This window comes from Chiroxiphia lanceolata, chromosome 2 (genome assembly GCF_009829145.1).
Source record: "Chiroxiphia lanceolata isolate bChiLan1 chromosome 2, bChiLan1.pri, whole genome shotgun sequence".
NCBI lineage: Eukaryota > Metazoa > Chordata > Aves > Passeriformes > Pipridae > Chiroxiphia > Chiroxiphia lanceolata.
Window position 1 is genome coordinate 118,805,403 of NC_045638.1, and position 14,894 is coordinate 118,820,296.

A 14,894-nucleotide genomic window follows, 5' to 3' on the forward strand; every position below is an offset into this window, starting at 1 on the left:
CCCTCTCCCTGCCGAGTTGGCCTCCCATCACAGGTGACCTCTCTGGGTGCAGAGGTGTGCCAGGAGATGCAAGGGTCGAGCGTTTCCATTGCTAGAGGATGGAAGCTCGACCCTCTGACCAACTCTTCCCAGTCTTCCTTGGTGATGCAAAGGCAGGCAGGGGAGCTGGAGGGGGTTTCTGTTAGCCAGTCAATCAATCATTTCCCAATGTTTATTATTTATCCCCCTGGCCAAACCCTCCCCTCATTCCTGCCACTCTGGGCGATGGGAATTTTTGTGATCTCTGAGCAGCAGAGGCTGGCGGGCAGCCTGGTCGATGCTAGAGCTCATCCTCAGCCACGTGAGAGGAGAAACAGCAACAAGGAGAGATGGAGTTAGAACTTTATTAGGAGAAACCTAGACACGATTGACTAAAAACACATGTTAAGGAGAACACACGGGCCTTTTCAGGATTAAAAAATACAAATATATAAAAACTTACAAACGGAAAAAAAAAATGGTTCCGCCCCCTCTGAGTGTGTGAACATGTATGTATGTGTACAGGGAACTGTACCAAAGCTAACTGTGTATCAAGAGCAAGGACTCACAGTGCCTTTCAGTGGCCCTAAGAGAGGGAATGGCTCGGTCCCCTCCTAAGCTGGTCCCTGGCCACTGGCTCGTGCAGTCCGGTGTTGGCAACCCTGCTGAGGCCCGTGCCTGAAAGGGCAGCGTGGGGTAAACAGCAGGGAGCAGCTTAGCTCTGTTTAGCAGGTAACTTTACCAGAGGGATGTCAGCTCTGGTAAAACGTATCTCGAATGGGAGCTGCCTACAGACCTCCCACACCAGACACTGTACAGTGCTGGGCCCCAGTGATTGCTCTGAGAGGCAACAGTGGTGGAAAGACCCAGCCCACGGGTGATTTCTAGGGATGGAGTGGAGATGATGACCTGATAGCAGAGCAGGGACTTGCTGTGAGGACAAATGACTTGTGCTGACTGGCTTGAGAGAGCAGCCAAGACGACGATGTGTATGATGTGCAGGACCTGGAGAAGCCTCTTGCTCCTTCCAGAAGATGCTGAAGTGTTTTGGTAGGTTGGTGAGAAGATACAGGCCGTACCAGATAAACAGAGGATGCTTTTCTCTCAAATGGGCAGCTGGCAGCACCCTTTCAGCAGCATTCAGGTTGCTTGAAAGATGAGTTTAAAAGGGGGGAACCCACTTTGTTTCCACATGATAATTCCTCTTTTTCTACTAGGAAGATATCTGTTCTCACAGGAGAGTCTGTCTTTCTGTTAGTGGATGTCTTGCTTAGAATTGATGACATAAGTGTCTTGGGAAAGTTCCCTGGTCTTCATCAACTGGTCATCTAAGTGATTTCCCCGGGGCCAGTCTGCTGCCCTGGCTTGGGAATGAGGAAGGGATTCCAATGTTAGGCATGAGGCAGCTGTGCCGGGGGGAGCACAGATGTCCTTATTAATGGTGAAGAGTCGTTATATACACAGTGTCAAAAAATTCAAGTAGGATTTATTGTGTAAGGTAAACTGGTATAAAATGTCTGGGCTCAGGCAGACAAAGGGAAGGTTTAGAAAGAGCCAGAACAAAGCAGATGAGAAAGTCTTTCTTTCAGAAAGCCAACTGGTGTGTTTCTGCTCCCTGCGGGTGAGAGAAGCTTCAGCTCAGTGTAATTGCCAAGCTGATGTTGCAAATGTTGAATAGAGACCAAAGAAGAGGTAAGGGGGTTGAGGTCCAGTCAGTCTGTTGAATACAGTGTCTGAGTGGATACCCACTGGGCAGCCCAGGAGGCTGCTGGCCTGTGCTCTACCAGGCTAAGGATGGGAACCTCTAATCCCTGTGGGTCCCATGACAAAAAAATACGGCTGAGGGCTTCCCATCCTGAGACTGGTGCCTCTCTTCAGTGCCTGTATCCCAGTGGCTGTCCCTGCCTTAAGCTGTGAGAGGTGCTGTCTGCAGTGTAACGATGACGTTCGCTGGAAAGGAGCAAGAGGGTGTTAACAGGGAGAGGTTAGTGGCAAGAGTTTGGAGTCCACTTTGCAGAAGTTCTACTGGGGGCTGAGGCTGCCCCTTCTCCTCACCCCTGCTGGAGACAGGTCACACAGACAAATCATCCGACCTTGCCTTGCTGCTGGCACGGCTGGCCTTGCTGAACCGGCGCTTCTCGTTGAAGTAGTTCTCGGGGAAGGAGGGCGCTGCGCTTTCACTGGCCACCTCTGGACTCTCCACGTAGCTGGACTTCATGAAAGGCCCTTCACCAGCAGCATCCTCCTGGCCGTGGACCCTCTCGGTGGCGAAGTTGGCGGTGTTCTGCTGGGAGGCCACCTTGTTGCTGAAGGGGCTGATGAACTTCCCGTTGGCACTTGACAAGCACTGGTTAAAATCCGGCGGGGGAGTGTACATCTGGGCCCTTTCTGCCTGTGGGGCAGACTCCAGCCTGGCGGGGGCCGTGCTGGGGCTGGGTTTGTAGGAGCGGGAGCACCTCTCCTTGGCTTTCTTCCAGCCCAGGTGGTAGAGCTCGGCCAGGCTGAGGAACAGGGAGAGCACGGCCACAGCCAGCATGAAGACGATGAACACGTTCTTCTCCGTGGGACGGGACACGTAGCAGTTGACGGGGTGGGGGCAAGGTGCCCGCTGGCAGATGTACAGGGTCTCCAGGAAGATCCCGTACAGGACGTACTGCCCCACAATGAAGGCCACTTCCATGGCAGTCCGGATCAAAATGCTGTAGACGTAGGTGTTCAGCAGGCTGCCCCTGAGTATGATTTTGCCTCCCGATTCATCCCAGCAAGACAGCTCAGCCTTCTCTGGCACGGAGCACTTCTGCTGGTAGTATGTGTCACCACCGTTCTTCATCTCTCGGGCCTCCATTTCTGCCTCCTTCATCTTCCTCTTCTCCTCCATGCGCACCGTGTGCATCGCGTGGCCCATGTACACCAGGCTCGGGGTGGAGACAAAGATGATCTGGAGGACCCAAAAGCGGACGTGGGAGATGGGGAAAGCCTTGTCGTAGCAGACGTTCTCGCAGCCAGGCTGCTGGGTGTCACACATGAAGTCAGACTGCTCGTCCCCCCAGGAGGACTCGGCTGCGGTGCCCAGCACCAGCATCCGGAAGATGAAGAGCACGGTCAACCAGACCTTCCCCACCACCGTGGAGTGTTTGTGGACCTCCTCGAGGAACTCTCCCAGGAAACTCCAGTCCCCCATTTCTGCTCACCGGGAGGGGTAGGAAGTCTTGAGAACTGGACACGGTCCCTGTGGGAGCAAACAGAAGAGAGTGGTTCTAAGGAGGGTTAGGGACTGCCCAGCTGATAATGCACGGAGTGAAATGGTTTGTTTTGTGTCACAAGAAATGTTTTCATTTGACCTGAAATGAATGAGGTCTGGTTTGCTGAAAACTCTGTTTCATACTCACTGAAAACAATGTGTTGGGTTTGTTTGTTTGTTTTTTTAATTAAGCTACTGTGACAAAAAGTGATCTTTTCTTGCATAGCACAACTGCAACCTAATAAATGGGCTGCCGAAACCTTGAGGGTGAGCCAGATGTATTCTTGGTTCAGAAAGTCCTTTCACTGCGGTCTACATGTTGCATCCTCTGTGGACTGCGTAAAGCAGCACTCTTGTCTGCAAACTGTGCTCTGGGGAATCCTTAGTGGGCTGATCTCCTGGAAGCTAGGAGTCTGCACCTTGGGCTGAGCAGTGCCTTGGCACTTTCATATGTTGCCTTTGTGTTATGCCTGCACCAACAGCTGGAACGTGAAGTGCTCACAGCTCTGGGCTTCACCTATGAGCTCGATGCCACCACTGATAGAAATGCAGAGAAAACCTTTCTGTTGCCCACCTGCCCCTGTCCACGGGTTTTGCTTTGGTTTTGCAGTGTCTCCAGCTGCAAGTGTTTAATTTACAATTTTCGGATGTTTTGGGGAGCTGTGTCAGTCCTGCAAACCTAATCCTCTGCCACCCTGTCGCGCCTCTCTGAGAGGGAACTACCGCAAAATCTAAGTGGTTGGTCTCGCTCCTTCCTCTCTTCTGAAGTTCCGAGGCAAAATTCGCAGTTCAACTGACACAGACAAAGGAAAAAAAAGCCTCCTTTGAAGTGCCTCCCAAGGATCAGCAACTCCTGGGAAGTGCTGTTGGTAGGCGGTCTGATGAGAGGAAAGGTTTGGTGGACTGGCAGTAAGATTGCAAAGTGAAGATGCAGGAGAGCCTGCTTCGGGTTTGTTTCTGACTCTGACAGACTGTTTCTGGGCAAGTTACTTAACCTCAAGCATAAAAAGGTAGCAATGGGTTTAATTCATCTTCTGTGGGGCTCTGTGGGAGTGCTTGAGCAATCATGTGATCCAGTTATACTCCCCATACTTGCCTTCCCAGGGCAACGCAAAGCTCTCCCTTGTGCTTTAAGGGCTAGGTGCTGTAAAATGTTCAGTATTACCTTGGAGATAATGTTCTCTCACAGTCACTCTTTTGGAAAACAGCATTTTAATAAGTAAATGTAAAAATAATCATCATAATGAAGTATTGAAAGCTCTAGTCAAGGTAAAACCCGAAGCCATAGGGACCAAATTGTTAACTCTCCTTCTTTATTGTCCCTTGTCCTGCCTTTAAGAGCCAATTATTTTTATGGTGCAAAGAACGTCTGTGGAGAGTAGACACTGTTAAAAGCTGAAAATTTACTGCAGCAATACTGCGTAGATTTCCCTGTGAGCAAAAGCTGAAGAACAGAGAGACAGACTTGTTGGGGAAGCAACATCCCCTCCTCTGGTTGTGCGAGTGATGTCATCTAACGTAGCAGCACACACGGTGATTTATGCCACCGCTTGTTCATGTGCTGTGTGTCCATCTGCAAGGATGGATGGGGGAAAAGATCAAAAGTTGAATCCTTAAATTCCTGGTGCTTCTGAGGGCTGCCCTGTGGAAAGGTGAGGGTTGCCCGGGTAAGGAGACAGGGAGGTGGCCATTTGCTGCTCTGCCAGCTGTCAGAGGCTGTGTGAGGAGGGAGAAGGGACATACCAGAAAGCAAAGGATGGGCTTTGGCTCTGTCCTGCTCTGGCAGGCATGTTACAATCATGCTGATGCAGATCCTGGTGGCTCCTTGGCGTATGAAGAATGTTTCATCTGCTGCCAGCCCAGAGCTGGAGGAGCAGTAGCACAGAAAATCAGCTGGTCTTTCTGGCTCCTCTTGTCTGCACCGGTGAAAACTGGTGAGTGAGTGGGTCTGTCTTACCCTCTGAAATAGCTTTAGTGCAGTTACTGCATTCTGGAGAGATTAGCATATGGCTCCGTTCCAGGAGCACCAGGGGATTCAGTACAGGCAGATAAATCAGTGATGGGAAATATTTACAGCCTGTGGTGCTGAAATCAGTATGTTTGGTTTTTTTCCCCCCAGACTGCAGACAAGGCAACCAGCTACCTACAGTTCAATATATAGGTGTGTCCAATCAATGTCTTTATGCTGTAGCACAACTGTATGCGTGGAATATTCCTTACAAGACAGCATGGACAGTGGTGGGTGTCCTCATTTATCCAGGTGAATTTGTGTTGTTTTCAGGTGCCCCTATTGCTCCTGCTGTTGTTAGCTGGCAGCTGCCTTTTCTTGTCTCACCTTGCTGTTTAGCACAAAAATGAACACAGTTTTTAGCACAAAAATGAGCAAAAAATGGCTTTGCAAAGGCTGAGTTTTCCTTCGTGCCACAGGGATGCACAATCACAAACTAAGCCCCATCTTCCCATCAGTTCTACTGTGTGCAGGTTGTTTGGGATTTTACTATGGCTTGTGTTCCTCAGGGAAGGCCACTAAACCTAGGCACTTGCAAATTGTAAAAATCAGAATGTGCAGAACACAAAGTGAAGCAAAAGTAAGCGCAGGAGGAGTCCAGAAATAAAAAATGTTAATGAATGTGAGAATAACAGTAATTCACCTGTCTCACACATGCACAGAAATTTTTAAGAGGCTGTAAATCAGAAGGATCCAAGGCTGACAGCCATGAGGCTTAGGCTAGGCAATAGGGACATTTCCTCTGTCTTCCCCTCCACAGACTGTCTAAAGGAAGGACTGCCCAGAGATGCCTCCTGATCATCCTGCTGCAACCCCACAGAGAGCTGAGGTGGCTGCTGCGAGGGGGTAGGTGGCCACAGGAGAATGGGTTTTGGAAACCAAGAGAAGGACGTTCCTTCCTAGAGCAGTGTTTTTGGCTTGGATATTTGATAGTTATTGCTGAGCTATTCTTGGAGTGCCAGACCAAGGGTCTTCTAGAACATCTATCTCTCTGCTGCCAGCAAGAAAAGAAGGGATTGTTGTCACCCTCCTGACAGCTTTTCCTGGCTATGCAGAGCTGCCCCTGACCCAGCCTTTCTCCTCGGGGCTTTACTATTCTTGGGAATTTTCCATATAGTTCTCTTTCCTCATTCCCAGACTACTGTTGCCCTCGAATGCTTTGACCTCTCAGTGTCTGAGCATCTGCAGCCTTTTATATTCCTAGTTTGGGCTCGGTTGGGCAAATCTGGTCGCGCTCTGGTGTGACTCTGCAAAAAATACCTCTGGGTATCTTTGTGGGGTCTCAGCACCTGATAGAAGAGAGTCTTGACAGCAGGGCCATGCATATTCATGTACAGTTGTGGGCTGTGCCGCTGCCCTGCCATGCTTCTGGCTGACAGCTTCCTGCTGGATCAACACAGGAGCTGTGCTCAGTCATGGGATCTTGGCACCGGGAAACGCGCGTGCGACAAAGACCAGTGCAGCTTGGCACAAACCCAGCTTAATCATCACCTGGAATGCTACTAAAGCCGGGGAAAACTCAGTATCACACCACAGGCCAAGCCTGGAGTCTGCTCAGCTCCGGGCTGCCTTGTGACTGCCAAATTCCACGATAAAAATACCCCAGTGGGGACAGCACCTGCTGGTACGCCCGGCTGGCTCACGCTGCTCACAGCCACTGGCTGCTCTCTGCCATTCCTTTTTTTGCACCATGTTTATCTGTGGGAAGAGAAGTGTCCGTTGCCCCCTGAGCAGTTTTTCCCATCCTCTTGGTGTGATGCCACATGCTCCGAAGGACAGGCAAGCACTTCACATCACTGCTGCTTGCCCCAGCCAGCACACTTCTTACTCTGGTTGGAACTAGCCAGGGCTTGATGAACAGCTAGGAAATTCACACCAGAGAGCCGGGAGGGCTGTTCCTGTGCAATCATTTTCATATGAGTTTATTTCCCTAGGGGTTGTTAGGGAGAAAGTTTCTCCCTCTTTAGAAGACAGGCGAGACTATCAGCGGTGATATAAATAGCTGAGCTCGACACTTCACGCTAGCTTTTCCCACAAGGAAGGTGACAGGAGGTCGCCATCTCTGCAGGATGTTTCTAAAATAAAGTGGAGAGTCTGATTATAACACCGTTTCTGCTCTCCCTCGCTGGGCTCACCTCTTCCCCTTGGCAGGTCCCAGGGGCACGTGGAGAGGCTCTCTGAGGAAGGCTCCTTTGTGTGAGGCAAGCACAGTTCCCAGGGAGGGGGAAAGCATCGAATTCAAAGCCGTTTTAGTTCTGCCCAGTCTCTGTGCGTGATTTGCTCGATAGGATACAAATGCATGTCTCTGCTAGCTACTGAGATTTCCCAACACGCTGGAGGGCTGGGGCCCTGGATGTTTTAAGAGGCTCACACTTGGGACATGCAGCTGTGTGTGGAGACCCTGCAGCAAGTGCATCCCCTCCAAACTGCCAAATGGGGAGGCAGCAGTCCCCTTTGGGTGCTGGGCATGTGAGCAGTGACAGCCCTTTGCAGTGGAGCATCCAGGCCAGCTGTGGCATGGTCAGTGCCTAGGAACTGCTTGTGCCTTTCCCTCCTCCAGCTGTGTTATCTCACGGGAGGTCCAGGGCAGCACATGGCACAATGGATGTCCACCCTGGGGGTATGTGGGCAGAGATCTTTTCCCCTGTGTGACAGGCTTCACCTGTCGGACTGGAGCCATACATGAGCAGAACCCACACTACAAAACTGTCCTCTCACACCTGCAGACGCTTAGGAAGGACACTTTCAGCTCTGAACTGGAGGTTGGTTAATGCTACTTCACTTAAGGGTCTCCAGCCCTCTGTCAGCAGTAGCCCAGCCTCACAGCATCCCATGCAGTGCAGATGCTGTCCTCTCTATCTTGCAGATGGTGGTCACTGCAACAGAAAGGACAAACTGCTTTTTCGAGGTCACTGTGTTAGGGACAGTCTGGGGACAGAGATCAGGAGTTGTCACTTGCAAACTTGTGCCCTTTTTTCTGTGCAGCACTGCCTCTTAAACCTTGTGACAGCAACACAACGCTGCTTCTGCAGCACATCTGCTTCTACAGACCACAACCCTTCTCTGCTGTGCCCCAGGACAACACTGGCTCGGTTACCTGAAAGAAAACCCTCTCGTGCTGCCTGTCTATAGCAGGTACACCTGACAGAACCGGGGGGCTTTTTGTTTTGATTTGTTGTTTTTGTGGGGGTTGGTTTGGGTACTTTTTGAATAGGCAAACATTTTGTTATTTCTGGCAGAGCCCACAGCCATGGTCAGTGCCCAAAAAGGAAGTAGCAGCCTTTACAATGTATGTACACAGTGTTCCTTTGTTGCCAGGACCTGGTCAGGAAGCGTTTTGGGGACATGTGGCTTACAGCGTTAAAAGATGAATAAAGTTAGAAATGCACTGTCCAGTGTGGGTGTGATGCTTTCAATTCCACAGGCTTTTCATAGTTTTGTGACACAGACTGATGCTAAAGCCCACCTCAGCAGGTATCTTTTTGTTCACTGTTTGGCTTTTTCATATGGGTGTACAATAGACAAGCAATGACCTATTAGGCATTTTTGTCCAAGTACCATCCCTCTGGCTTCATATATTCATGCATGTGCTTATCATAAGTGTCTGCCTGAAATAGGCCAGTTCTTTAGCCAAATTTGATCTGCACATGAATCTGGACTAAATAGTTCTGTACTTATTTATGCTTTTAAAAGAAAAAGAAGACATGTCTGGATAGGTTCCTTTCTAGTTCCTTGGGTTCAAAGTCCTGTGCTGAACCAGTATCAGGGAGAGTGATTTTGACCCCAGTGCTCGAATCTCACTGGAGAGGAACAGCTCTGTGTTAACAGCTCCTGCTCTAGAAGACAGACATCCAACACTGCTTATCTTTCTGCTCCTCCCGAGTTCACTGCAGTTTCTGGGAGGGTCACACTGGTATCCAGACCACTGGCCATACTTGTAGCTGCAGACAGCTTGTTATTCTCTGACAGGGTGTGCTTCCCCCCTCCTCTCCAAACGTGGAAAATCTCAGAGTTCACAAAAAAGAGAGTGGGTGAGAAGATAAGGGAGCTGAGTGACCTGTCACCTCCCACACACAACCCTGACGCACACAGGGACACGGGCACGGGGAAGTCACTCATCACCTTCACGTGTGTACATCAGGGATGTGTTACACACACAGATGATAATAACATGTGGAATATTTTCATCTCAAGTGGTGGTGGAAGCTGCAGACTCCCGGTCAGTTGAATTTTTATTAGTTGTCTATCCAGGACATCTAATGCTATTCCCCCACTGTGCTTTCATATATCGAAATATTAGGGCCAAGCTCTGCCTGATGTAGTCGCAGGAGACCAAGAACAGAAAAGACCTTGAACTCAATTGAGTCAAGCTGAGGAATGAATCTATCCCACTGTCTTTGAAAAACCTGCATCAAATAGTTACATGATAGTGGCATCCAGGCTTACACTGAGCATGCAGAGAGCACCTTCTGACTCTCTTGGGAGTCTCTCCCTTTGCCTTAGAGAAATGTGGGGCCTTAGAGACTCCAACACATATGACAAAACTGGACTTGGGATAAGCTAAATGTGCTTTTTGCTAGAAAAATACCTCATAAATTCTCTCTCTGATGTAAATGCTGCAAACTTGGTGCTCTTTCCAGTGTCTTTGTGTTTGCAGAGAGAAGCAAACCTATACGAATTTGCAGATCATACTAAATTGGGCAGGCTAAACCAGGCTAAATATGGGTGAGGGGACAGCCAAACAGGGTACAGGGAGCTCTGGAAAACAGAAACATGCTGAGAAATTTGAGGGCTGCTGTAGTAAAGCTGTTCCTGAGCTCTGCTAAGAGGAGATGATCTCAAGCACTGCTTAGTCAGTGGGTACAAGGAGGCGTGCAGTGATGGCAGGCATCACATTGGGTGCAACGTGGCAGCAGTGAAACCTGCCCATGTGAATTCAGGCTGGTTCAGAGGCTGCGTGAGACACAACTTGTTATAGTGTCGAAATCAAACAGACTGGAGAGGTAGTGGGAGAAGGAGAGAGCTCTCATTCAGACTTTTCCCATCCTTTCTTCCTTCCTCTCACCCCAGTGAGAGACCTTATCTGTCAGTTCTCCATTGCTCTCTTACAGTCAAGCTTTCCCCCTGGGAGAACCTTGCCTCAGTTTTTTTTGGCAGTTTTGACCAGTTAACTCTCTTCAGCACCCAAGTTGCTAACGCTTTCAAGCCCCAGAAAAGGGAAATTTTCAGTGACTATCTATTTTCCACTTATTACTACCTTGTCAAATCTCATTTCTTCCTTCTTTCCAAAAATCTGTAGGGTTCTTTTCACACTCCAGCCTCATTGCTGTATCCTTGCCTCAAGTATTTAATTTCACGTTCAGGGTGAAGTCTCACTATAGCTTGTGAGTGGATTATTTTTTGTACTCGGTGTATGTACATACAAATATGTGTGCACACACATACACACAGCCTTTGAAACTAACTAATATTAGATTGGCAAAGCCCAGCAGTAGTGAGTTAGGGAATGCAGGGTTACTGTTCTCAGTAATCTTAATTCAATCTCTTTGTGCCTGTGCCTCTTAGCTACCGAGTCTTAAACCACATCCTCACATTGTCACCTCATTTTTTGCACAGGATGCTTGGCTTGTTCTGTGCCAGCCTGACTGGGGCTTTCTTGAACAGCAGCTATTCAATGTTTTGTTTTCTCCTCATTGTTCAGTGGGTGGCCTGTGCCTCATTTACTGTACATTATTCGAGTCCAGTTCTAAAGACAGAATTATTAGTTTCCTCGTGGGTTTTCTTATGGCTTTCAGCACAACAGTATCTGATTGCTTCACAAATATAAATCTACTTATTTTCATTACCACCCAGAGGTGAGGAGATGGTGTTAGATCTGCTTTACAGCTGAGGAACTAAGGCAGTGAGAGATTAAGATAAAACCTGTTCATTAGTTTTGGAAGCTGTTTGGTGATATTGCTAATCTGTTTTTTCTTTCCAATGTACTCAGCACTATATAATGTGTATTCAAAGCAGAGCTCTGCCTGGTTTATGCTGGAGTGGGAGAGTTTATCACTTCCACCAGTTGCACCACATCCAGAAGTCAGATATCCAGAAGACAGGAGAAACCACTGAGGGCACATGGGTGTAGCTTAAGTGATTTGACCCATCGTGACAGAGGAAATCGGAGTAAGAAGCAAGAATTAACCCCAGTCCTCTTGGATAGCTTTATCTGATTATAAACTGGAGACAGTTTTTCTCCCATCCCACTATTCCCTCCCTTCTTCAGCAGACACCTGAATGCATCTGGGGACCCTGGACTCCGCAGCAGTCACCCTTACCAGGCTGCTTCACTTCTGAGAGCCCCTGTGCCCTGACCAAAGCATCCCTCAGCTTTTCTGCTTCTAAGGGAGAGGAATCCCATATGGAAATTCTCAGCCATTCTCAAGGCATGTCCGCAGTGACATAAAAAATGAAGAAAGATGGAAATGTAAGTGTAAACCCCTCAGTTCTTATGTTAAAACCCCCTGACCTCCCTTTGAAGATGCACTGGAGAGACTTAGGGGCGTGCATCTCTCTGCTCATTATGTACTGTGTGGCATGAATATTCCTTTGTTTCAGGGAAGAGGTGAGTACTGTCCATAGAGATCTCTGAGTTGCTTATCGATAGCAGTAAAACTGATTTCCCCCCCACCTCCTCTTTATGAGTTCTTAGCCCAAAGACTGAAAAATCTCTGATGCCTCCTGGGAACTATTTCTAATTTTAAGCAGCAGCACCCGATGTGTGGAGCAGCCTCCGAAATGTGCTCCCTGATGACCTGAGTAGTGCTGAATTGCTCATTCCTCCTTGTCTATTTTCAATGCTGGAAGACAAGTCAGAAAACGGGCAAACTTTTGGAATGTGTGAAATCTGCCTGAAGGTCAAAAAGAGAAGAGGGGCTAAGGTACGAAGTTCTGTGTTTTTCTGACAAGGTTTAAATTTTTAATGCCCATGATACTAAAATATTGTGATACTACATACTGTTGAGTGGAAAAAAACCAACAACCCCAAATAGTTAAAGTAACAGGAATACTTAACATAGTTCCCAAGGGACCGGGAGCCTGATGAGTATTTTAAACCCTGAAGCCTCAGGAATTCTCCTAAACTACTGTTCTGCTCCCAAGGAAAGGGGGGGACAAAGTTAGAAATGTGTGCTCTTCTCAGAGTAGATTTTGAAAAATACCAGGAAATGCAGAGTTTTTCAGCCTGTGAGGCTTCTGAATAGCTGTTTAACCCACTCCTAGCTGCACACACATATGCACACATATGTTACATGCATTAAGTTCTTTAAACAGAGGATCACATAGACAGCAGCAGGGAAAAACTCACACACGCTGCTTCACCAAGGAATTTTGATGGGTTTATTAGCACAGAAAAAGAGTTCAATGCTTAAGGCTCATGCAGCCCTTGACTTTCTAGCTGAGGTTTGTCCAGAAAAGCTACTTATGTGGTCCTCTAAAGATTTTTTACAGTACTTCAGGGACAGAGGCACTGCCTCAGTTTACCTGAGATGTAAAAACCAGAGTGCCACAAAGCTCATTATACATGACAAATGGGCAGTCGAACAACCCTTTAGGAAATCAAAGGAGCCACCACAATCAGAAGAGGCAATTAGCAGGCAACCTTTACACTAATTGAGGTTGCTTCTTTCCAGGTGAGTGTATAGGGGTATCATGTTTTCAAGCTGGGCTGTTCTTTGAAATCTTCGGTGGCAACCTAGCAGTGTTAAATCATGGAAATGTGACTGAACAATTACTGCAAGTACAAAAAGGGGGGGAGGGGGAAGTTAGGAAGGCAAATAAAAAGAAGCAGCAGCTGCTAGTGTGGGAGAGGACATTTGTCCCTTCAGGTCTGCGTGCCTCCTTGCTGAGGCTGCCATGGGCAGTGTCGGGATGGAGAAGAAAGGCATTCCCCTCGCGGCGCGCGCGGGACGGGTGGCTGGGGGATACGAGCGAGGCACTTCTCTACATTTGAGTTACATTCCCAGGCTTGGTGTCACAGACCAGCCAGGACACAGTATTCTCAAGCAAAAGAAACGGCAACATTTTGGCACCGTCCTGCGCGCTTCAGAATACGGGCGGTTCGTGCAGACACTTGATGAGGTGTTTATACCCTGAGAGCCTCTCTTAGGTAAGAGTTCCCTTCACCACCGTCCCCTGAGCAGATTGACAGCATGCTGAAATGGGATCTGACAGAAACTGCAGTTTGTCTGGGGATATTTGGGGTTCTTATGCTGTTTTCCTGTACACTGAAGTCTACTGGTATCCATGTTCATCACAGGGAGGTTACTCGTCCTTTCTGTAGCTGCCTGTGGCAAACACAGTTTAATTTTTAAAATGTCCCAAATCTAGCTACTAGTGGGAACATTTTGAAGAGAAAATTAAAGGAAAAGTAAATTTCTTAAGTTATTTTTGGCCATCCTTCTTTTCCTGCCTCTCCCAATCCATCTCTTCCCTTACGCTGCTTTCCCCTTGAGTTTAATAACTTGATCTGCCATCGACACTTCTGCAGTTCTATTATTTCCCCCTCCTGGTTACTTACCTGATTTCCAGTATCTTGTCTTCAGTCTCCTTCCCTTGCTTTAACACTTTCCCTTTTTGTAGTTAAGTTGGACTCCTTGTTCTTCTCAGTTGCTTCGTTTTATTCCTTTAATGTGGTTCTCTCTCTCTTCCTCTCTTTTTCTCCACCCCCTTTCTGTGTCACTTTCTGTCTTCCCCACCGCCTCTCTGCCTTTCCCCCTCTTCTTTCTTCACCTACTTTTCTCGTCTCTCCCACCCCCTCCAGCTTAATCTTTCTATTTTCAAACCTGCTTTCCCCTTGTTTTTCCATTAAAGACCATGGATCTCATTCCTCCCTCCCCATTCTCAGCCTCCCCCCGTGCCACCCTCCCCATGCCGACAGGATGCATTCGCTGCCGGCTTCGCACAGTCCCTTCCAGTTGCTGCTACTACTGTTCCTCCACACGTCCTCCCACAGATAACATACTGTGGTATAAGCCTCCCCTAAACAAAAAAAGAGACAGGGTTGTTGCCCCACAGTTACACCAGCCAGACCCTGAAAAGCTTTTTCCATGCAAGATACCGATGAAGGACATTTTTCTGACTCGTTCAAGCTTAATCTGGAAAAAAAGCAGAGTTCGTGTAGAGCAGGGTCTTCCACTTCTCCAAATAACACAGAACTTGCTCTGCTGGCTCGGACCAAGGGTCCAGCACAGCTGCAGCCGTGTCCCAAAGGGCACCAAATGCTCCCCAGGGGGGTTTTACATGCCCCCTTACTGATAAATAGAGAATAACCTGCCTGTCAAGACAGGTTTTTTTTTTTTTGACACCACACCACCGCACCACCACCTCCGTCCACACACACAGTCAGATGCACAAGCACTTGGGCCTTTCTTAAAACTGCTTTTGACATATCAAGTGTCTGAAGGTCTTGTATTTCATGTGTGTGTGAAGCTGAGCCTCTGATTGCTGCAGACCGGGAATGCCCCAGCGAGGAGGGGGAATCAGAGACGCCTCGTGGCTTTGATAAAGGCTGGTCTCAAAGAACCAGTGGCAGGAGAGAGAGGTTTGCACAGAAACTCTGCTAATCTGAGACCTGGCTTGCTGCAC

The 14,894-nt window shown here is 48.4% G+C and overlaps 1 protein-coding gene across 1 annotated transcript; it reads right to left on the reverse strand.

Moving 5' to 3' along the window:
* Positions 1–369: 369 nt before the first annotated feature.
* On the reverse strand, positions 370–14,413 carry GJA5 (gap junction protein alpha 5). The gene is made up of 2 exons (XM_032680784.1): positions 13,828–14,413; positions 370–3,247 (listed from the first exon to the last, which is right to left on the reverse strand). Exon 2 carries the CDS (start codon positions 3,197–3,199, stop codon positions 2,090–2,092), a length of 1,110 nt encoding a protein of 369 aa, XP_032536675.1. The 5' UTR covers positions 3,200–3,247; positions 13,828–14,413; the 3' UTR covers positions 370–2,089.
* Between the last annotated feature and the right edge of the window lie 481 nt (positions 14,414–14,894).